This window comes from Trachurus japonicus, chromosome 3 (assembly GCF_045865225.1).
Source record: "Trachurus japonicus isolate A0001 chromosome 3, Traja_1.0".
In the NCBI taxonomy this organism is placed as follows: Eukaryota; Metazoa; Chordata; class Actinopteri; order Carangiformes; family Carangidae; genus Trachurus; species Trachurus japonicus.
This window is the reverse complement of record NC_140909.1, coordinates 11,961,835-11,983,820: the sequence shown is the minus strand read 5'-3', so window position 1 is coordinate 11,983,820 and position 21,986 is coordinate 11,961,835. Positions and strand designations below refer to the sequence as shown.

The following is a 21,986-nucleotide window of genomic DNA, read 5'->3' as shown; positions in this document are numbered from 1 at the left end:
CTTTCTCACCAGTCAGGAGTGGAGGTGTTTTCTTATCTCAGCTTTTTTTCCTCTTGGAACAGTTTACAGGAAGAATCATGCTTGATAATGTCATCATGTAACAACATTGTTACATGAAATGTGCCTCAGTGGCAAGGTCACTAAAGTTGACACACTTTTGTTTTATTTTTACAACATTGACCAAAGAAAATTAACTTCTGTAGAGTTGCACATTTCAATTTAGAAATTATAAGGAGAATAGTGCCATTGTCTAAATGTCAGTGATCAGAAGTGATTCAACTTCTATAGAAAGCACAGAGGGTCTGTAAACTGTTGTTTGGAAAATAAAATGGAGGGAGGTGAGCTCAAATGAGACGAGCAGCAGCGCATGGCAGGGGACAGCCCACTGAAAGGACTTAAAACGCATTGTTTTCAATAGGACCCTGTGTGACTCACGTGTGTCCTGTTTGTCTCAAAGAGTGGAAGTCGTCCTTGTTCTCGGCTTCCTGCAGGCCTGTTGGGGGGTCCGCGGCAGTTACTGTGCAGCTAGAGTCTATGAGAGCATTTCCTCTTTGTTAAACAGAGGTACGGCTCCCCCGAGGGAGTTCGTCACCAGGGGTTTACCCTCAGTGCTTTGTAAACACTTGGCAAGATGAAGTCATTGTTTGTCTTTCTTTTAAGATATAAAATAGTTTTCACTCCACGGAGCCTTTCATTTATGTCCAGGAGCTAATGCTCTGTCCTCAGGTTAGATTTTGTGAGACGTTTGTAGATTAGAAGATTTAGTTATTATCAGTAGAAACATTAACAAATTCCGCCATACAGGCACCGTTTATTCTCCGTCTATTTATATATGGTGTGTATGTTGGGGTAGTGTGCAAAGGCATGAGATAAGATGTAATAAATCGGCATATGAAAGGCACATAAATGACATATATTTGCACTCATAGCCACAAAATTAGTGTATTTCTAGATATCATATATTATAATTTTCTGTGTAATGAAAATACAGAATAATATCAAAAGCCTTTTAGGTCCAAAATGTTCACAGCATGTGGCCATTGGTTTGGGCTACAAGTCTAATGTACATATCTACTTTGTGTTAGGGGTGACAGGCAGAGAGTGATTCGGGCATCTTTTCATTCTTGTTGCCCGTCTCAAACCAAAGTGTTGCCTCCCTTTGTGTGGCCATGACGTTTGGCTGACCAGAGCGGCCCAATGCGGGGAAGAATGCTGGAAACTGGAGCGCCAAATTGCTCTGCATACTAGTTAATTGCGGTGGCAAGCCATCACTAATCTAATGAGCTACCGTTCCTGAGTTGCGATGTGTCCCCTCTTCTTTCTTTCTGTGTGCCTGAAAGAGTGGGGGTAATTGTGGACCTGGGTTGATAATGAATGATGAGTTTGTTTCACACAATAATAGCAGCGGGGGTTGCTGAGTAAGTGGGTCAGTGTGTTGTAGAAAAAGAGGGATGCGTGGCCGTCCCAGTTGAAAGGACTGAGGCGCCTGTTTTGTGTCCTTAAATTGAAAGCTGCATTGTGTTTTTCACAGAGCTGAAATCTGTGGAATTTCTTTAAGGTTTAAGAAAATAGTGATCATACTTCCATGAGAAAGATCTGACTTTGCTTATTTTATCGAGTATCGCTATAACCTCTGCTTAAGACCTCGGCAGCGCATTTGGAAGTGGATTTCATCTCTTCATGTCAGCATGTGCTGGTATGCAAAAAATGTGGAAAGATGAGGTGCGGCTGGTGGAGAGAGAGGGGTTTGTTTCCAGGAATGTCGGGGTCAAAGTGGAGAATATGCACCCTGCAGACCTCCTCCTTGCCTCAGCTCCAGCTCTGTTACAGTGCGGCCCGCTCTGACCTGCGGGAGCGGCGCCGATCTTTTCATTTCTGCCTCTTCATGGTGCTGCAGTTGCATCTCCATCTCTGCAGCGCACCGGACTCTCAGTGTTAGAGGCTTTAATAGGTCTCAGCTATATTCCTCCCTCCCCCCAACTGTAAAGAAAGAGCCTTGTGCTTATCACACCATTTGCAGCTCTTGTTATGTTTCACCTACAGCCCCCGGCCACAGTGTGTAACACGGCCACATTGTTATCACGCTCTCATCTGTAACCTCAATCCCGAATGCCGTATTTTTTCATTTCCTAACTCCACAGTTTCCACACAAGACTCTGCAGTGATCTCCTGCTCACCAGTTCATTTTCTGGCCCGCGCCAGCCCATTCTCGCCCCCGTATCTCAGCTTGCCTCTCGAGTAATCTCTGCCGGTGTGTGAACTGAAGTCTCACTGTCTGATCATCAAACTTACGTAGCCCAGAGAAGAGTTCCCCCTCGGGCTTGTTTTGAAAGTAAGGACTCCTGCATGAGTCTGTGTGTTTGATGATAGCGCTATATTTCCCAGCGTAGCTTTAGGAGCTGATTTAGCAGGCAACTGGAAAAGGGGGGAGTAAGGAGATGCAGGGCAGTGAGCGTGGAAGGAAATGATGGAGAGAGTGTCTGGATCTTAACAGAGACGGTGAGGAATTAGTCATTTATCCGCGCTGAAATATTACTTCTTCTAGGTCTTCAAATGGCTTCATTGATAACTTTATAGATCGATGACATCAAATGGTCTGAACAGGAATTAAAATACCCAGCAGTCGGGTTAGAAAGTGTTCAGTTCAGTAAAAAAAAAAAAAGCTGCATAGCCGGATCAGGATCAGGTTCAGGTCTGTGTGGAACCAGGCAGCGGCTTGGATCTTTCTGTTTATTGTTTCTTCACCTCGCTACCTGTGATTGCTGATGTGGTGGGAGCCGAGTCTACCAAAACAACTTTCAGGAGTCAAGTTAAACACACACCTCCTGTTGAGATGACAAAGAACAGTTGGGTTTATTAACGGTGGTCAGTGAGTTATTTTGCGAAGTTGGAGGCAGTTGTTCATTTTTCACGTGGTTCACATTGTTTTGTTCGCTTAAAGAGATCAGCCTGAGATTTTTTTTTATACTCTTTGATCTTACAATTGAATTTATTCCAGTTGCCTAGAAGCCCTGTCTGATCGTGAATCCTGATATGAACATGTGTAACACAAACATGGGACATGAGGAATTAGGTAGAACTGGTAGTGTTGGAGAGTTGTTGCTTTGCTCGTAGCACTGAGGTGTAATTAAAACCTTTGTTTAAAGTTAAATGTCAGTAATAGAGTTAAAAAAGAGGACTGACTGTCTGGAAAGGCTGGTGTCTGATGCACTCTTGAGTGAAAAGAGAGATGTTTCATTTGCAGGAAGGATCCAACGCATTTCGACACATCAGGGGTGTGAGTACTGTAAAGTACATTGATCGACAAGCTGTAATCATGTGGGAAAGCCACTTTTTTATCTGCTCTCATCCAACAATGCACTGGCGAGTTGTTATGAACAAACTACAAGAAAAGCTTTCTGTTTTAATACGCCACAAATTTTGGTAAACTGACAGCGATACCTGCCTTGTTTAGTAGCCTACACTCCTTTTTTAAGTAATTTAGACGTCTCTGGGGCATTCCTTTTCTCAGTCATGGGTTCAGTCAAACCTTTTTTTGCAAAACCTGAACATAAACAAGTTTTTCTCTCCCCTCCCTGTCTTCCTGCTGAGACGTTGGACAGGATGGTGGTGCATCATTTAATTGTCTATGAGAAGCCTGCAAGTAAAAAGTGTGAGTCACTCTCAGCTGACTCTTGAGCTGGACAATTGCTGTGTAATTATGTTTAAGAAGTAGGTTGTCCTGTCCAGCGCTTCACATGGAAATTAATAGATATACAGATTTTTGAGAGAATAAGTTATTATATTATTCCAACATTTTTTTTCATGCCCAGAAAAAAATCTAGACTTGAGCTTAGTCCCAGGAAACCTAAAAGTAATAAATGTTGATGTTAGATTTGACTCGTAGCCGAACCCCTAGAGAAAACGTTCCTAAAGTCTTTGGGATGTAAGTAGTGAGTGATTGGATCAACCAAACGTGTTTACATGACGACTGCAGCTTTAGCAGCAGTGTTGTCAACAGCCAAATCCCAAGAATCTAATTTGGTTCTTTGGGGAGGATTTTGGATTTTTCTTTAATGCACGTTTTTATTATTATAATTTTATTTATAAACGTAAATTATGTCAGAGTATTTGTATATGGTAGTCTCACTGGTCTCTGTAATTCCCTGTTATACTCACACACCCCAGCAAACATGCAGCTTAGCTTTACATAGAGACTCTTTTAAAAGCAAGGCGAGATTTGATTACTGTCCTCCGTTGACCAAAGAAATGCCATCGCTTCTCAGTTGTCACCTTTTCATTTCTACTTCAGTCTTTCCTTTCAGTTCATGACAGGCCTTCTGTTCCAGTTAACCTCAGGTCCGGGTACCGTTTTTAATGAGGGAAGCTGTTGTATTTGTAACGCATACTTTGTGCTGGCAAAGCAAATCAAGGCAACTACACTGCCAAAGCAGTTTTCTCCTCACATGAGGGTTAAATTCAGATAATGTGATACCACACAGGAAATAACCTGTACTGTGAACAACCTCGATCAATTTTATTTCATTAAATCGTGTTTGAAAATGTAGCTTCTTTCCAGCAAAGGAAACAAAGATATTTCTTCTTAGGCAACTTGTCTAAAAGCTCAAACCTGCAAAGAGACTTGTGACCTTGTTTTAAACGCCTCATATAGGCCGTTAAAACATTAATGCTCAATGTCTTTGAATGTATTTTACTGGCTGTGGTGCCAGACAGGAAGTGATATTGAAGATATTGCACTGATATCTGCAGGTTAAAGTGGATGCAGACAGAAAATTAAATGTTACCAGTTAATAATAGTTATCAGTGATGTATGACATTTGTGAATGAGGGCAACTTTGACAGCACAGGAAAGAGGAAACAACTTAGAGGCAGGAAGCATTTAGGTGAAGACTGACAACAGGATGAGCAGGAAAGAGAGGGAGGATGTGAGAAAAATGATCTTGGCAACATAATGTTTAAGTTCATTAGAAAACCTGAAACAACATATCGTCTAAAACTGTGATTTAACAAAGACTGTAATGTGTTAATCAGTAGTGAGGTGTAATTCTGTGGGCTCACTGTTTTCTGGGGTCGTCTGGAGGCCTTGTGATTGTTGCATCCAGGGTACTTATATATGTTTTGGAGTTTAAGAAGGACTATTGTTACTATAATGTAAAAACAACAATGATTCACTATTATATTGAGGTGTAATAAGGATAAACAAAACAAGTCATCATCAGGAATATTGACAGCCATGTTTCAGTGTATAATAGACCATTGTATTGGGTTGTAACAAATGTTTTTGCCAGACGGTGGACTTGGGGAAAACATATGGAAAAATACCTCCAACATCTTCGTCTTCCAAAAAGAAAACAAAACATACAGGAACATCAGTAATGAGGAGGGGAGTGGGGCGTTTGGCAATATGTTAACAGCTGGTTTTCAGGAAAATGACTTAATTAGGATAGACTCAGTCTGTTTTACAGTAAATCTGAATGATATTTAACAAGGCCACATTGCACCTGCAATGACTGTTGGACAAAATCACGAGTTTGGCTCTCAGAGTTGCATTTCGACTTAGTTACTTGTAGCTTAAATGTTTATAGGTTTATTAATTAAGTTTTTATGGTGTATTTGAACTTGAATCTATTATATTCATGTAAACATGTTTATTGCTGTTCACAGAACGATTAAAAGACAGTACAGGAAAGTCATGGTCACTCTGCCCGGTCGTAGATTTCTGTTTCAGGTTCCTTTCAGCCGTATTTATTTTTAGACCATCAGCTCTTTTCTAGTGTTTGAAGTTGATCTGGAGGGAATAAGTCAGAGTCAAGATTTCACCACAGCACACGACCTGGGACACACATTCCACTTCAGCATTCGTGCTGCGCTTCAAAGGCTGCACAAAGTTAGTTAATGTGCAACTTTAGACAAACAGTTTGAATACACAAGAGGACCCAAGTCAAACTTTGAGTTAAGGTAGAGGAAAAAGGAACGGACCAGCGGTATGATATTACCACATATTATTCACTGAGATTGTGCTGTTTCCACTGACGTCAGCTTGTGCTTTCAGTCTTTTTGTGAAATTTGTTTATTTAAAGAGGTCATTAATAATTTATTTCATTAAATAGACAAACAAATTATTGTCTAAAAGCTGAAAAGTTTTGATAGTGCTAATCTGTCAGTGATTGTTGGGTAATCTTTAATAATGCCTTCACACTTGCAATGAATGATTAACTTTTTATAGAAGAGAATAAAAAAAAAAGAGCCAAGTTAGTGAAGCCTTATAGACGCTAATATTCACAGACATTTCTGAAGCAATAGCCAGGTTCTGATACTCTGTCGTAAATACTGTATATCAGAGCAGAGCACGATCCAGGCCTGTTAAAAGAGAGTTAAGTCAAGTTAAAGTCTTATGGAAAAGAGGCTGAAGTCACTGTTCGCTGCAGCTTCCTCCCACAGACAGAGAGCAGCAGCGGGGTCTTCCTCTCTCTCTCTGTCTGGGTTTGAACTTGTATGACCCAGTGTGGGAAGTGGGACAGGCAGAGGAGTATCATCAAGGCCTGAGCTTGTTGTGTATGTTATTAAAATGGAGCACTGGCACAATGCTGACACACACCATCAATGCTTTATTATTGTAGTGAAAGCTGTGTTTAGCCCCAACATCCCACCCCAACCCCCTCTTTTCCATTCCTGGGCAACCTACAGTGTAACCAGTGCAACCGTGTTTATTACTGGAGGCCCTACATGAGCAGAAATGTGATTGTAAAGCAGCTTGATCATAACAACCGCTGCTGTAACATCACATTACACAAGAGACTGTTTTGTCTCTGCCCAAACTGTTAAAGCATCAGTTCAGAAAACAAATGTATTTACTTAATTTCTAGTTTATAATATATTATAAACCATGGTAGATGGACTTTCAACAATTCAACTGTCCTGCCTTCAGTCTACTTTCATAGAAATTATGATGGCCGTTTTTGTTGTTTTCAGTGAGGTGTTGGTTATTTTTTTGTTTGTACTGCTAAGGACTAATTACAATATGTCAAAGGTCACACTTGACCTCCACATAGGTTCAGATTCAGATATTTTATTCATGTACTTAGCAAGAAAAAAATGTCAGAGCAGTTACGACAGATGTACATGAAAGGGAACCCCAAAGAAAAAACTGCTTATAAATAACCACTTCACACAGCAAATATGACAAAATTTCACACAAATGCTTAATATTTTATATAATTCTGGCTAAACAGGGATGTAACTTCAAACTAATCTGAGTGTCAGAGGCACACAACTGGTTCAAGACCATAAGTTTTAGTTCATTGTCAATTGTTCACTCATGTGTGAATCTTTTCAGATCACATTTCTCTTGTACAGTACCGTGTCCATTCAGTTAGTTCCTCAGATTAAGGGCTTCGTCTTTACTCTGTTTCCTTGTGGTTGCCTTCTCGGTTGGCAGTGGCACTGAAGCAACTGTCACCAGGTATCAATCGTCACGTTTTACGTTCTCTGTGTGTTTATCACCACAGGTCTTGTGTATATACTGTAGCTTAATGACAGTGCATCATCATACTGAGTATCTTGGAGTACGTCTCCAAAATAAACAAGTGTGATCAATGTTTTCTTCTCTCCACATCCTCCAGCATAACAGTCATACATGTGGGCGTTTTCTTCTAATCTGCAGGCTAATCAAAATTTGAACTATCTTTCCAGCAGAATTCCCTCCATAGCAGGAGCTGATGGGTGTTTGCACCTATGTTACATAATATTTTACTAGTTTTCTTTAGATATTTTATAGTTTATCCTATCATAAGGTGCATGTTATCTGTTGTTATTTAGTTGATTTGGATTATTTTACTATTATTTGGCATTTGTTCGGCTTATCTTGAGAGATCAAAGAGTTGCTGCTGGTTTTAAGAGTATTGAATCTGGGCTCATTGCTTCCTTTACAAAACATTATGAGCAAGTGAGGCGTAGAAGGGCGGCTCAGTGGTGACAGGGGAAACAGGTCTGACTGGCCCGCCAGCACTGACACAGGGAGGAACTGTCACCTTTCTACCTCCGTGGGCGCCTCTGTTAATGGCTGTGGATGACAACTAGACGAGCGCCTTAGTCACGTTTAGTCACAGAAGATATTAAGAGTTGAACAGAGTGAAGAGTTATAGGCTTTTGTTTTCATTTATATAAGAAAAAAACACACCCTCCAAACCCTTCAAATAACCCAGATAACTGTACATTTGACTGCTACAGGAAAAATCTCATGACAGCCTCCCCTGTGACAAATATTTGCCCTTTTTAAGATTAACACATGCGGGGTTGTCCTGAAATTTGCAAGTGAAAGAGACTCATATTTTATGATTTGATCTTTAATTTCTATAGGAAGTTTTGGAGCCACATCAGGATGATACGACCTGAGAATAACAGACTTGTTTTTAGTTGACTGATGAATTTTTCTGTGCCTTTTTTCATCAGCCTGTCACCAGCTCGGTTATAACTCAGTCTGTTTGTTCCTCGAGGTCACAGGGTTGTGTGTGATAAAGAGAGTGTGTGTGCGTTCATGCTTTCATGCACTTATGCAGTAACATACTTGGATGTCAGTGATGTGTGTGATGAATAACCTATGTGTACAGGAAAACAGCATGAAATGTATTTAACCCTTTGACTCATTTTTTAAATGAACCTATAATATAAAGAGAGCAGCCGTGTTATATTGTGAATCTATACTGTAGGTTTTTCAGATGTCAGCTCTACAGTAGTTCTGGGTCCACAGGTTTTTGCGAGTGCCTGTGTTCGTCACTGTCCTGACATAAAGATGAAATTGCCGGACCAGTTTTCTAACATTCCTCCTCCATGCTAAAAAATGTTGTTTCCAAACAAACTTTCTAAGACGGTTGTCTAATGACACTGCCGCGAGTCTTCACCAGTTCGTTGCAACTGAAACCTGTTATCAGTCGTGAAAATTGAGTCACTGTGTTGTTAGTTAGTCTTTGTCTTGTCGCACACGGACAGGCATTTCCGTCCCTGTCTGTCTTGCTTTATTTTCACCTGCACACACAGCACTTCACCCTGAGACTCTTCATTCATAAATTCTAACTCTCCATCGACTCTGTAAAACTCTCTTTATCTTCTATTCTAGATACAGAATTAATCTCACATCGTACAGCGTGCAAAAGTTTGGGCACCAAAGTTTCTGTTAATGTTAAGCAAGTGGAAGATGAAATGATCTCCAAAAGGCATAAAGTTACAGATGACACGTTCCCTTTAGATTTTAAACTATATGTTTTAATTTTTTTTTCATTTTTGTCTTTTACTGTACATTTTCAAACTGACAGAAAAGGAAAAGGGCCCGTAGCAAAAGTGTGGCACCCTGCATAGTTAGTACCTAGTAGCCCCCCCTTTGGAAACTAAATAGTGTGTAAATAGTAAATATCTTGTCTGATACCTTGGTCAAAGTTATCTGAGAGCTCAAGTCTCCTGGGTTTCCCGTTCTTTTGCAGGCTGCTGCTTTGTTTCCCCCTTTTCACTCTAAAACAAAAATAATATATTGCTTAAAATGTGGCAAAAGAGTGTTTTATGTTTAACTTTATGCCTTTTGGAGATCATTTCATCTCCCATTTTGAGGAAATTTTGACCAGGGGTGCCCAAACTTTTGCATGCCACTGTACTATACATCAGGTGGAAAAACTTTGAGTCTGGTGACACAGGAGATGAACACGTCTCTCCTGATTGACTGTGTCAGAGCGCTCTCAGCCAGCAGAGGCTTGTGTAAGCTCGGGAGGACATTGTTATTCTATGTCTCCACAGCAAGAGCACTTCAAGTAGCTTTTTGTTGCATGAGGTATTTGAGGGAGTCTAAAATGTTCTATAATGTGCTGAGTATCAGAGACTCCTCCTGCCTCCTCTGTACTGAGGCCTTCTGTCTCGTTCCGATCTACAGAGCAGCGCAGTGGTGGTCCGTGAGAAGGCTGAAGTGGAGGCAGCCAAGGATGCAGTGCAGGGCCAAGCGGGGCGGCTGACCAATGAGGCCGAGCGGCTGCGCAAACGGGCACAGGAGCTGGAAAATGAGGTCGCCAAACTCAACCGCATCATCGATGAGGCCAAGCTGCAGGAGAGCAGGCTGGGGGACAGAGTCGGCCGACTGGAGGTGAGGGGTCGAGGTCAAGAAGAATGAAGACGGCATCAGAAGTGTTTGATTACATCACTGGTTTAGGCCTGTGAATATTCCCATTTGTCCAGGTCATAGTTATCTCAAAGAAATTTAAATCGAAAACAGCTGATGAAGCCTCTTGGATGAGAGGTGAAACGTCTTCCTAGACAAAAAACCAAATCCAGTTGCTTTCAGTTGATTTCAGTTTCTTTGAGATCACTGGTTTAGTTCTACACTGTCATTGTAGCATGTTACAGTATACTGTATGAGAGTCTTATATGTCCACTTCACAGAGAGACAAGAAGCAGTTGGAAGAGTCCTTGGCAGAAATTAAGGAGCAAGAGGAGGAGATGTCACGTGCAAACCGGGCGCTCACCTTGCGGCTGGAGGATGTGCAGGTGAGACGGGCAACATGGAGCTACTCTACACTGCACGTACTGTAGAGGAATGTGGGTTTTTAACACTTTACATGCTCCATTCTTTTACAGAGGAACTTGACAAAACTGAGTGGTGAACACAAGGAGATGGAGGAACGGTTACAAGACGAGAGAAGTCAGAAGGAGCAGTTCAAGAACATGAAGAACGACATAGAGGATGAGAGGAGGCTGCTGGACCGCACGGTGGAGAAACTTCAGAAGGAGGTGAGAGTTGTGTGATCCTGTAGTACAGCAACTCCCCCAGATAATCGGACTCTCATTTTGACTTTCTTACATATCAGTTTAAAACACCAACCAGTTTTTGATCTGATATCATCAGGATGGAAATGTTTTAGTTTTTATGTTTGGCCATTAAATGATGGCCAAACATATGTAAGTCCGGTCGCTTTCCCGCTGTTTTGTTAACCCTCCTCCTGGCCATGTGCATTTGTTTACAACAAAGCCGGCGAGAAATCAATCAATAGAGCGGTACATAACGTTATATATTATATATGATGTTACGACATGTATATTTGTGTAGCGTTATCCATCATAAACAAGATATTACGGGTTACGGGGCGCGTTTGGAAGTCCCTCGTAACAAGTTAAGTCATGTATTAAACCATCACAATTACTCCAAAGCTGTTTAACTAAGGTAAAAATGTAGCAGTTAAGCTACAAAGTTCCTCTTTAAAGATTAAAGGATGCCAAAGGAAGTGCCAGTGTGGTATTCAGTTTCAATACAATGACATGAAACCCCAAACCTGCCCTTCAGCCACTTCATCACAGCTCTATACATTTCTCACATTTGTCCCTCCAGATGAACAATATTGTGGACGCGTCCCAGTCCTCCACTCAGGAGCTGCAGGAGCAGATTGATATTTATAAAGAGAAGAACCGCAGGGAGCTGACGGAGCTGCAGAAGCTGCTGAAGGAGCGAGGACAGGAGCTGGACAAGTACCTGCTAACCACCAAAAACCTGCAGGAAGAGGTACAGTCGGCCTCGTCTCACATAATGGGCACTCGTCATAGGTTTTAAACGCTGACACTGCTTTTTGTGGTGAGACTGGTCAATTAAGGCCGTCATTAGTCAGGCCAACTGAGCCCTCCCATGCAGAACGGCAGATGATGAGCCATTGTTCCTACTCAACCAGTTCGACCACTCCCACCGACATAATCCTCTCCTTTCAGAGAGCGATGTCATCACTTAGGTATTCCTGCTCCACGCTGTCCTGCTAAAGTGAAGTCACTGAGCTGTCAAGTCACAGAAAATCTGCTCTGTTCTCTCTGCTCTTTATTTGAATTAATATTCACATTCATGGTAGAATTAATGCAGTGAATCCCTTTGTTTTGTTTTTTTAATCTGTGGTCTTAACACCATAATGGTGAAATGTAACGACCTCTGACCACCCTGTATTGTTTGCATTCAATCAATTTATCCTTTTCAGCTCTCTGGAATGTGAACAATGTTTTTGTTGGAAGTAGAAATAGATTAGTGTGGAGAATGGGGGCTCAGGTTGTTTGTTTTCATATATATATATCAAACATTTATCTAACAAGGTAGGGCTATTGAGACTGTATTCAGTGAGGTGAAGGCAGAAATACTTGAGGACGGCGTAGAGATGTAATGTAACATTGGCAGAGAGCAGAACATTGAAGATCTCGTTTCAGACCGTACTTAACGGCACCCTGTGGAGAAACTGGACTCTTTAGATGAGTGAGCGCCTTTGTTGTCATGTGGTCTAGTAACATGTGCACACGGACGTCATGAGCATGTGTATCACTGCTGACTGCTCAGGGAGGTAACACTGTCTGAGGTAATGTGCCCAAAAAGGACTGTAAACAAGTCAGTGTCAACAGTGCTGATTTCAAAACATTTAAAAGGGGGGCATGCAAGTGTTTTATGATAGGAAATGCATTAATTGTATTTGTTAGGCCTAAAGCATACACACAGTGTACCCAACTCTAACCTTGTAAACAAAAGTGCCTGTTTATAATGAAAGCTCCAATGGAGACCTTTGTAATGGAGGCTTTGGCAGGCCGGTCTTGATTTAAAGCTTGAGGCTTCTTTGCAAACAAAAAGCACAAGTCATTTCCTTCTGTAGGAGGAACTACCTCCTGAAATCATTAGCCGCACACTACGTTTGTCATTCATAACCGGCAGCCAGCCACTCCGTCTTTTACAGATTTTACAGCTGTACATGTCATGTGGTGAGTAAAGTGTGTATGTCAGGATAAGGTCAGCATCCAGGTTCTTCCTTTTTTTTCCGTCTGTGTCCATGCTCGTGCATGTTTGTCCAGCTGCTGCACAGGAAGAGGAGAGGATGTCATTGTTGTGATATCATTGTTGTGAAAGCTGTGCTGGCTGGATTCACATCCTCCGCCTCGGCCTCTCCTGAGAAGCTGATTGATCTGGACTGGGCCGAGTGAGTCCACTTTTCCAGTTGCTCCTAAACGCTCTGTCCCCACCCATACTGGACTTGGCAGATTATAACTAAAACAACACATGTGTAGGCTCAATACTGAATGCTCAATACATTCATTTGACCATCTCTGGCCAGGATGCAGTGTCACATTAACAATAAATCATTTTCATTGACAGATGAATTCATTAATTTCCAAACCTGCGCCTGGATGTCCATGGCTTGCGGGAGGGTGTGCAGTTATCCCATTACACTTATTAGTTGGTCTTTGAGCGCTCGCTCAGCTTTAGCTCTGTGGCTTAAATTGGATTCTGCTTAAGTATTTACCAGATGAAATATGAAATAATTTTACACTAATGGCCTAATATTTGTTCTGGGTGACAAATAAGGGTAGATGATGAATTTTCATTGTCTTGGCATTAAGCAGTGGGGGGCAGTTTTCCAGTGGTCGATGAGAAGAGGGGGGTAACACGAACTGTGCTGGATTCATTAGTCACTGAGAGGAACCATTACCACCACGAACTAAACTGTTTAATCCCCGCTACAGTGGTTTTATACTTGATAAGAAGCGGTGTGAACAGTGAGATGGACTTTCAACAGGAGGGCAGGGTTTAATCCCCCTTTACTCCAGAAGTATTTATAACATGCAGAAGGTCGCTGAACCCGCACCAGACAGGTTTCACTGATCTCCAAGGGTCAAATAATGTGATTTTTCTAAATATGTGGTTTCTGGTGTGTTTTACAGAATGATAAACAATCAATTTAAGTGTGTTGTGTTCTTTTGTTTGTCGTTTTGTTGTAGCTGTCACGCCGGGAGGAAGACCTGCGTCAGAGTCAGAGGGAACGGGACGAAGCTGAATTCAGGGAGAGGATGCTGGAGAAAAAGGTTAACGATCTGGAGGAGGAGGCGGAGAAGAACAGCCACAACAAAGAGGACAAGTCCCGACACATCAAACTCCTGGAGGTACATACAGTAATGATGTCAACTAAAGCCACCGGTAGATGATACGGTACATATAATTAGTGAAATAACTGCACAAGATGTTGTAATGGATGTTGGAGAGGATACTTACCAGTAAACACATCAATAGACCATCAAGGGAAGAAAGACTTAAGCCAAATTACTGATAGAAAACATGTTTGCATGGCAACACTTAGTGACCGTGGTGGATGTAACCGCTTCGTTTTGCAGGACAGGATTGAGCAGCTGGAGTTGAACCTGGACGAGGAGCGTCAGAGTGGAGACGAGCTGATGAACAGGATAGACCGAGGGAGAGATCAGGTACAAACGACACACACACACACACACAACCTCGGCACATTTCTCATTATCAGCTCTCACATGTGTCACTGACCTGTTGTCCATAGTTCTCTGTAGTCCACATAGACGTGTCTCTTTTCCATCCCAATCTGTGAATGATACCCAGATCTCCTGTTGCTTCGTCTTCCACCCCTAACATCACAACTGCAACCAACTAATCTCTAAATGAAAGGAGTGTCTGCTGGCCTCTACAAAACAATTTCACCTCTCAAATCTAATCCTGAAAGGGCCATTTCACCTCACTGATGTGCAGGTTGATGGGTGATATCGCTGTCTCTTTGAGGCGTGCGCGCACACACTCCTCTTCAATATCCACAATCCCAGTTTTACTTCTGGCCTGGATAAAGTGGACGCCGGGTTATTGCTTTGTAAGGTGATCTTGCATAATCGTTGAGATTGGCGGGCCGCCAGCGTGCTGCTCTATCCAATTTTCATGCATCAGTCACAAAAGACCCTTCTTAATGCATCACACCGAGCCAAAATATGCGAGCTGCCAAATGTCTCAAGTTTTCAGGTTGTGGAGTTCACTGTGGAAATTAACGCTCAGTAACTTCATCTTGAGAACAAATCCAGCTCTTGTGCTTGAAGTCAGTTTTTTTTATATCCTTGCAAGCGAAAATGCTCCAGTTTTCCCTTCCTCTGTGATAAAGCTGCTGATGGAGGCACTGTGAAGTAAGATTTAGATAAAGCACATGTGCTTTTAGGATTGTTGTTTGTGTGTGGGAGAGTGCTTACTAATCACGGGGAGGATGTCGGTTCTGGACGTCTTGAAATAACACTCTCTTATTGCAACCTTGCTGATTTTATGCTAATGTGTATATCATGTGTCCCGCTGTGGTCACAGCTTGATGGCATCTTTTCAACTTTTTATTTATTTATTTATTTTTTCAAACTATGACATCCAAAGACAGGCCTGACAGGTTTGGCTTGGTTACAGGTTCCCTCTCTCTGTGTAAGTGACACAGATTCAAAGGTTTCGGGCCGAAAATTTAGTGACATGAAGAATGAAGAAGCTTATAGTGTGGTTGAGTAGAAGAGTTTTTAAATCTCCTTAAATGGTTTCACCCTTTTTTAAAAAAAAAAAATAAAAAAATTCTGGCAGAGAGAGAAGAAGAGTGGCATTGTGACAAAGTGGCATTGGTTCAGCATGAGACGGAGGTCAGTTGTCAAGGCAACGCTCGAGCTTTGTGCACTCGGAGTGGAGTAGCTTGAGTGCTAGTGGTGTGTGTGTGTATGTGTATGGGTGCACACACATGCATGTGGGTATGTGCTGGTGTGTGTGTGTGCGCTCTAATGTCTGTGGGGAGGCGTGTGGGTGGGGGTGGTGAATGGCTATGGAGGGGTGGTGGGTTTGTGGGGTGGGGTGGGTAGTGGAGGGGTAGTGGGGGGGTTGCAGCGGAGGCAGCAGGAAGAACACCTGCGTCTCTCCTGGCACCAGGTGCTCCTCTCCTGTCTAAATGAGAGTAATCTCCCCTCTCCTCTCCTGCCGTCTCTCACAAAGCAGATTAGTTTCGCTCTATGTTCCAGTCTGCTGATTCAGCTCCCTCAAGCACAGTGCTGGGTGCACCAGTTATAGGGGCCATCGTTCATCAGAGCAGCCCACTGTCACCCACTAATTGGCATAAAATATCACCAATTCTAAAGCTCCTCTCACAAAAGAAAGAACCATCACCGCTGTTATCGATTACTCTCTCTTCTTTTGAACTGGACTGTCTTCAAACACTCGGGTCCATTTAATGTGCAGGGGGTTGATATGTGATGACACCAGATTAAGTGTTGAAGAAATGATGTGATATTTTGGGGGAAATACGCTTAAAGGGGCATTTCCAGTCGTAATCAATGTTTGTCACCTATAATCAGTTCATACCAGCCATACTCCCAACAACTGCAGCGTGTAGATTCGTTTTTGTTCAAGAATCTATCGTTTTTATTCCTTTTTTGTTTTCTACAATTTAAAAATTCGCTTTACAGTTAAATTAGATCAAAATTCGGACTTACAGTACCGCAGCTTCTGTATTGTTCCTTCCCGGGTCAGAGAACACAACAGTAGAGAGAAACTGTGAGGCGTTTGCTCTCTGACCCGGAAAGGAACAATGCGGAAGTCGTGAATTTTGATTTAATTTAATTGTAAAGCGAATTTTGAAATTTCAATGATGGTCAAAAGGACGTTACTTGCAATCACAGAACAATTTTAAAATTAGCCCGGAGCCCATTAATGAACATTGAAAAAAACGATAGATTCTTGAACAAAACGAATATAAACGTCCACACGCTGCAGTTGGGATGAAATGAACTGATCATAGGCGACCTGATTGATATCTGAGTAAACATTGATTACGACTGGAAATGCCCTTTAATTTACTTCCTTTACAGAAACTTGCAGGAGAAGATCTATGCCACTCTCATATCCCAGCTCAGTTAGCTACTGTACGCATGAAGACTGTATACAGGGTGGAGGAAGCTACTTCGTAACAAGATCTGTGTTTATTAGTGAGTTTTAATGCTGGTAGGTGTTTTCTGTGAGGTTGGGACAGAGCCAAGCTGCTGGTGGTAGTTCATCATTCATATCTTTGATCTCAACTCTCGGCAAGAAAGCAAATAATAAGCACATTTAATGTCAATCTATTTTTCTTTGAGGCTGTTTAATAACCTTACACTTAAACTAACACTAATTTAAAAAACCCACAGCGACATAACCTTTACAGACGCAACCTTTTACATGCAACATATCCATTTTTCTACGAATCACTGAGCGTCGACATGAGGATTTCAACAATAGGTGGAATGCCGCCAAACAAGAAAGTCCAGCTCACCAATTAACTAGAGCCCTTTGAGAATTAACTCCTCTATTCTTCGGCATTTTGACTCACGGAGCGCTACAGTGGTTCCTGTAGAGAGTGAGTCTCAGACGACGGTGCCTGCCTGATAATAATTGTCATCAGAGTGTGTGGGAGCGTAGCAATGACAGTGTCTGGGCTCGGCTTGACAGGTGGAGCAGATGAGGAATGAACTCCTGCAGGAGAGGGCTAGCAGACAGGACCTGGAGTGTGACAAGATGGCTCTGGAGAGACAGGTACACACTCTCCTGTCTGGAGGAAAACAACTACACACACTAGTGTTGCTCTACAAACTCAGTTCAAAGCATCAACTCATTAAATTCATTCATGTCTTCTCATCATTTTCATTTGGTTGTATCCATCTTCACTTTGCTGTTATGTCTCTGTTTTATGATTATGGTTTGATCTCTCATTAGTCCAGTTCAGTACCTCATCGTGTCTGACTCTCTCTAGAATAAAGACCTGAAGAGCCGAGTGTCTCATCTCGAGGGCTCCCAGAAGTCCAACAAGGAGGGCCTGGTATCCCAGCTGGAGGATCGCATACAGGAGCTGGAGGAGAGGCTGGAGGGGGAGGAGAGGTGAGATGGAGACTTCAGCTGGGAATAGAAATGAGTGGAGATGAAGTGATGGAGGAGAATAACTCTAGGGAGAGGTTTGGGAAGTTGGAGAGGTTCATTAAGCCAGGGTTGACACCCAGAAGGTTTCCTGTAAAAGTTAAAAGTTAAAGGGATAGTTCAACACTTTGGCAAATTGGCCCATTGCCATAATCCATATAGTCATAGCAGTAGGTTCGTTACCTTTAATTGTCGGTGCAAGCTGTTTTTAGAACGGCGGAGCAGAGCCACGAGCTGCTCAGAGCTACGCTACGGAGGCTAATGGGATTTCTTGGTTTCCCTCATCAAACTCGTCAAATACACAATCCAACAACTCCAAAACGCTCTGGTGGACAAGTTGTGACCTGCACATTCACCACGCTATGAGATAATAACAGAACGTTACGGACAGAGTTGTTTTAGAGGTAAATACAGAAACTGCTTGATGAAAAACTGCTCCCGAAGGGAACGCACAGCAGCTGTTTTGCATGAATTTACCTCTAAAACAACTCTGTCTCATGACTTTCTGTTATTATCTCATAGCGTGGTGAATGTGCAGGTCACAACTTGTCCACCAGAGCGTTTTGGAGTTGTTGGATTGTGACTGTGTATTTGATGAGTTTGATGAGGGAAACCAAGAAATCCCATGAGCCTCCATAATGTAGCTCTAAGCAGCTCGCGGCTCTGCTCCACCGTTCTAAAAATAGCTTGCACCGACAGCTAAAGGTAACGAACCAGTTTGTGGTTATTTGTGTTTTGAAACTGCCGTCAGTCAGTGTGATGACAGTACTCTGAATGTGTTACAGAGAACGAGCCAACCTGCAGCTGGCAAACCGCCGACTAGAAAGGAAGGTGAAAGAAACGATGATGCAAGTCGAAGAAGAACATAACTCATTACAGGATCAAAAGGACCAAGTATGAAAAACACACTCATTCAGCAAACATCATCTTGAATTGAATAACTGGACTGGACAGTGACAGTTATTCTTAAACCGTTTTAACACATTTGCTCTCGTTTCTTCCCTGAAGCTGAATCTGCGTCTAAAGGCCCTGAAGAGGCAGATGGACGAGGCCGAGGAGGAGATCGACCGCCTGGAGCACAGCAAGAAGAAGCTGCAGAGAGACCTGGACGAGCAGCAGGAGGCCAACGACCAGCTCCAGAGCCAGCTCAAAGCGGCGCGGAGTGAGATGAGGTAAAGGACACACAGCTCTATCCATAATTAATCATCCAGAACAGACGGATCGATGCTTTGAAATAAGACAAGCTTAAGGAAAACAAGTGTCGTAATCATAATATCGTTCTGTCTCATCCAGGCGTAAGAACACTTCCGCGCCGCTGCTCAACAATCTGGACGACGACGACGATGACGACATCAGCACTGATGGGGAGACGTACTTCAGCTCAACTTCAGGGTACAAGCGCTCCTCGAGCCAGGACAACATCCTGTCCACCTACACTCTGTAAACAAGCCTGAAGCTGCTTTACCCATAATTCATCACTATCGGACCAAACTGCTGGAGAAAAACTCTACATGTTAACACCGAAAGATCCGTGTCATCATCCAGAGACTTTCCAGCCGAGTGAGATGATTTGACGTCGACAGAGTTCATGAATTCACCTGGATCTTAACTCTGGGTGCAGAAATTCACTCTGTATTATTTGAGCAGCTCTGACATTAATGGATGAAATCGTACAAGTATTGATGTTTTATCCTTCGCTGTAGAAATTAAATGTACATACTGTTTAATTTGCTTACTGTACATTCTCACATGACGTCAATTCCTTTGTTAACAAATTACTGTTTTGATTACACATGCTCGTCAGCGATTATCATAGCATTAGTAATTTTGAAAACTCTTCTTTAATGCACTGTAAAACAATCAGAACTGCTTTTATTACCAATATGAAGTCATTAACACTTTTTTATGCCTATCAAATATGTTAAATTTACATAGAGCGTCTGAATATAATTTTTGTATTATTCAGTTGAATGAAATATATTTACCTTTTTTTTTTTAATGAATGAAAATCAAATCCAAAAATATAAGTTGAAGAGCATCAGGATATTTTTTTATTTATTCATGGTTGAAGATACAAAACTTGGCGCAGTGAGGTTTTTAGGGAACAAGAAATGAGGGACTTTGTACACATCCATTTTTATACAGTTTTATATTGTTGATGACCAATAATACTGTCGCTCCATTCAGTTTGTATCTACACAATTTCTTTTACTCATATACTATATGATATCACAGTATTGTCTATAAATTACCTGTGGAGGGCTGCTGCATGTGAACATGTGGCAAAGCCTTAATTTACTTTTCTTTAACAGTTTGAGCACTGAACAAAACTGCAAATCTCAAAACCATTTAATCTCTGAAGACATTTTTATACTGGAAACACTTCGATATAACTTTTATTTCTGGTGATTTCTGTCCTGAATGGGTGGCAGTGATATTGAACATGGTGTCAGTCTTTTTGTTTAATCTCATTTGTGTGTGTGTGTGTTTGAATTGTTCCTCTGTACATACGTCCTTACAGCATCTGGTTAACGAACATATTTGGACCTCCTCAAAATTTCCTTTACTAAATGAGGGAATTTGTCAGATGGGATAAATGGACAATCTGTTTTATTTTTTTTCTGCTACACTGTGATGATGATGATGATGATGATGACGACGACAACGATGATGATGATGATTTGCACTCCCTGATGGCTCTGCATATGCCCAGCTTTGACACCTGCAGAGGGGGAGAGTGGACTGAACAGATTCCCGCCACTACCTCTCTGTACACATTTATATGTTCATAAATCCTGCTGAGACTAAAATAAAGTTACTTTCAGTTACTCTTACATGCCTTTTTGCTCAATGAATATTTCATACCAACTCACATTTGACATTTTAAAGGTGACATGAAACTACAGAGAGATGTCCCACCTTTGGCAGATGAATCTTAAAAGAACAAACAGTTCAAAACACTAAGTAAAACAACAATGAACAGTGGAGAGGGACTTAAATTCCTACATTATGTAAACACTGCATTAACATTTATGTAGGATTAAGTTGGTGCTGATTTTATATGATCATTGACAGTTTTGTTCTGGAGACAAGGTAGGAAAATCAGTTGTGTAGTTGATATTATATTGTTTAATCCCATATTTTACACTATTCTAGTTTTTTATTCGGACTTTCATATCATCACAAAACATATTTAAGGTTTCAAATAAAAAAAAAAAATACTATTCTCAGTGTAGTTTCACATCCCCTCCCTCAGTCTTTTCTGTAGAGATCTGACTCTGAGTGGTGACTGCTCTGTTGTGACATCACAAAGTTTGGAAAGTCCTGACGGGTCATTTTAGTTTCTTTATAACTGTCATTGGTTTGTGTCTTTCGTCCCGTTTTAGTTCCTGTTTTATTTTGAAGTTCAGTGTCCTGTCTACCTGTGTGCTCCCTCCCTGCTGCGATTACCTCATGTGTCTCACCTGTGTCTTATGTCTTTGTCAGATCATCTGTCGTCCATGACTGCGTTTGTCTTGTGTTTCCTCCCCAGCTTCCTTGTGAGTTTCAATGAATTATTATTATTATATTTTGCTCCTTATTCGGTTTCCATGCCTGTCTGCATTTGGGTCCAGACACACCAAAACTGACATTACAAACTGGTTAGATATTTTCAGAGTTTTTTTTTTTATCAACTTAGACCTGCTTTACAATGAAAAGATAGTACAGTATTAACTAGAATCTCTCAATTATAAATATCAAGTGGGAAGTAGATTAACTCAATGCTGTCCGGGAGCTCTTTTTTTTTGACACAGATGATTTGATCAGTCTGTCACTGAGGGTCAAAGCAGCTGTGTCAATAGCAGCTCTCTATCTTTCATTTCATGCCCAGCAGGTCAGTATTTTTCCTGCTGGAACATATGAAGCACATGCATCCTGTGTTTGGCTCTGATCACCTCTCAGCCCAGAGCTGTGACCCCCCTCGGCCTCTGGGGGATACAAAAAAACAAACAAACCTGTGTGTTTGTTATTAATGTATTATCAAAGTGCTTTTATTTTTGATATTAAAAAGTTTTTCCCTGTGTTGATCAGAAACAATCTGGGAACTCTCTCTCTCTTGCATTCAGACCTACCGCTGACTGCTGCAGCGAAAAGGAGGTGAATGGTTGATGCTTTCTTCTGCTCGCTGGCTGACTGGCCATTGTTGGCAGGGCACGACCTTCATTTGTTGCTATTCTGTGTGCAACAGACAAATCAACCTTTCAAGTGC

At 41.7% G+C, this 21,986-nt stretch overlaps 1 protein-coding gene across 2 annotated transcripts in view; it reads left to right on the top strand.

Moving 5' to 3' along the window:
• cgnl1 (cingulin-like 1) overlaps positions 1–20,569 on the top strand; it is a 32,063-nt gene extending 11,494 nt beyond the window's left edge. The window contains exons 9-19 of one of the 2 annotated variants that reach the window (XM_085761864.1): positions 9,917–10,123; positions 10,420–10,524; positions 10,615–10,767; positions 11,363–11,533; positions 13,768–13,929; positions 14,158–14,247; positions 17,276–17,359; positions 17,577–17,701; positions 18,523–18,631; positions 18,746–18,909; positions 19,031–20,569. In XM_085761864.1, coding sequence (XP_085617990.1) covers positions 9,917–10,123; positions 10,420–10,524; positions 10,615–10,767; positions 11,363–11,533; positions 13,768–13,929; positions 14,158–14,247; positions 17,276–17,359; positions 17,577–17,701; positions 18,523–18,631; positions 18,746–18,909; positions 19,031–19,181 — 1,521 coding nt within the window. In that variant the 3' untranslated portion in view covers positions 19,182–20,569. The remainder of the gene's footprint in view (positions 1–9,916; positions 10,124–10,419; positions 10,525–10,614; positions 10,768–11,362; positions 11,534–13,767; positions 13,930–14,157; positions 14,248–17,275; positions 17,360–17,576; positions 17,702–18,522; positions 18,632–18,745; positions 18,910–19,030) is intronic. The other variant, XM_085761872.1, reaches the window with a different exon arrangement.
• Positions 20,570–21,986: the final 1,417 nt, after the last annotated feature.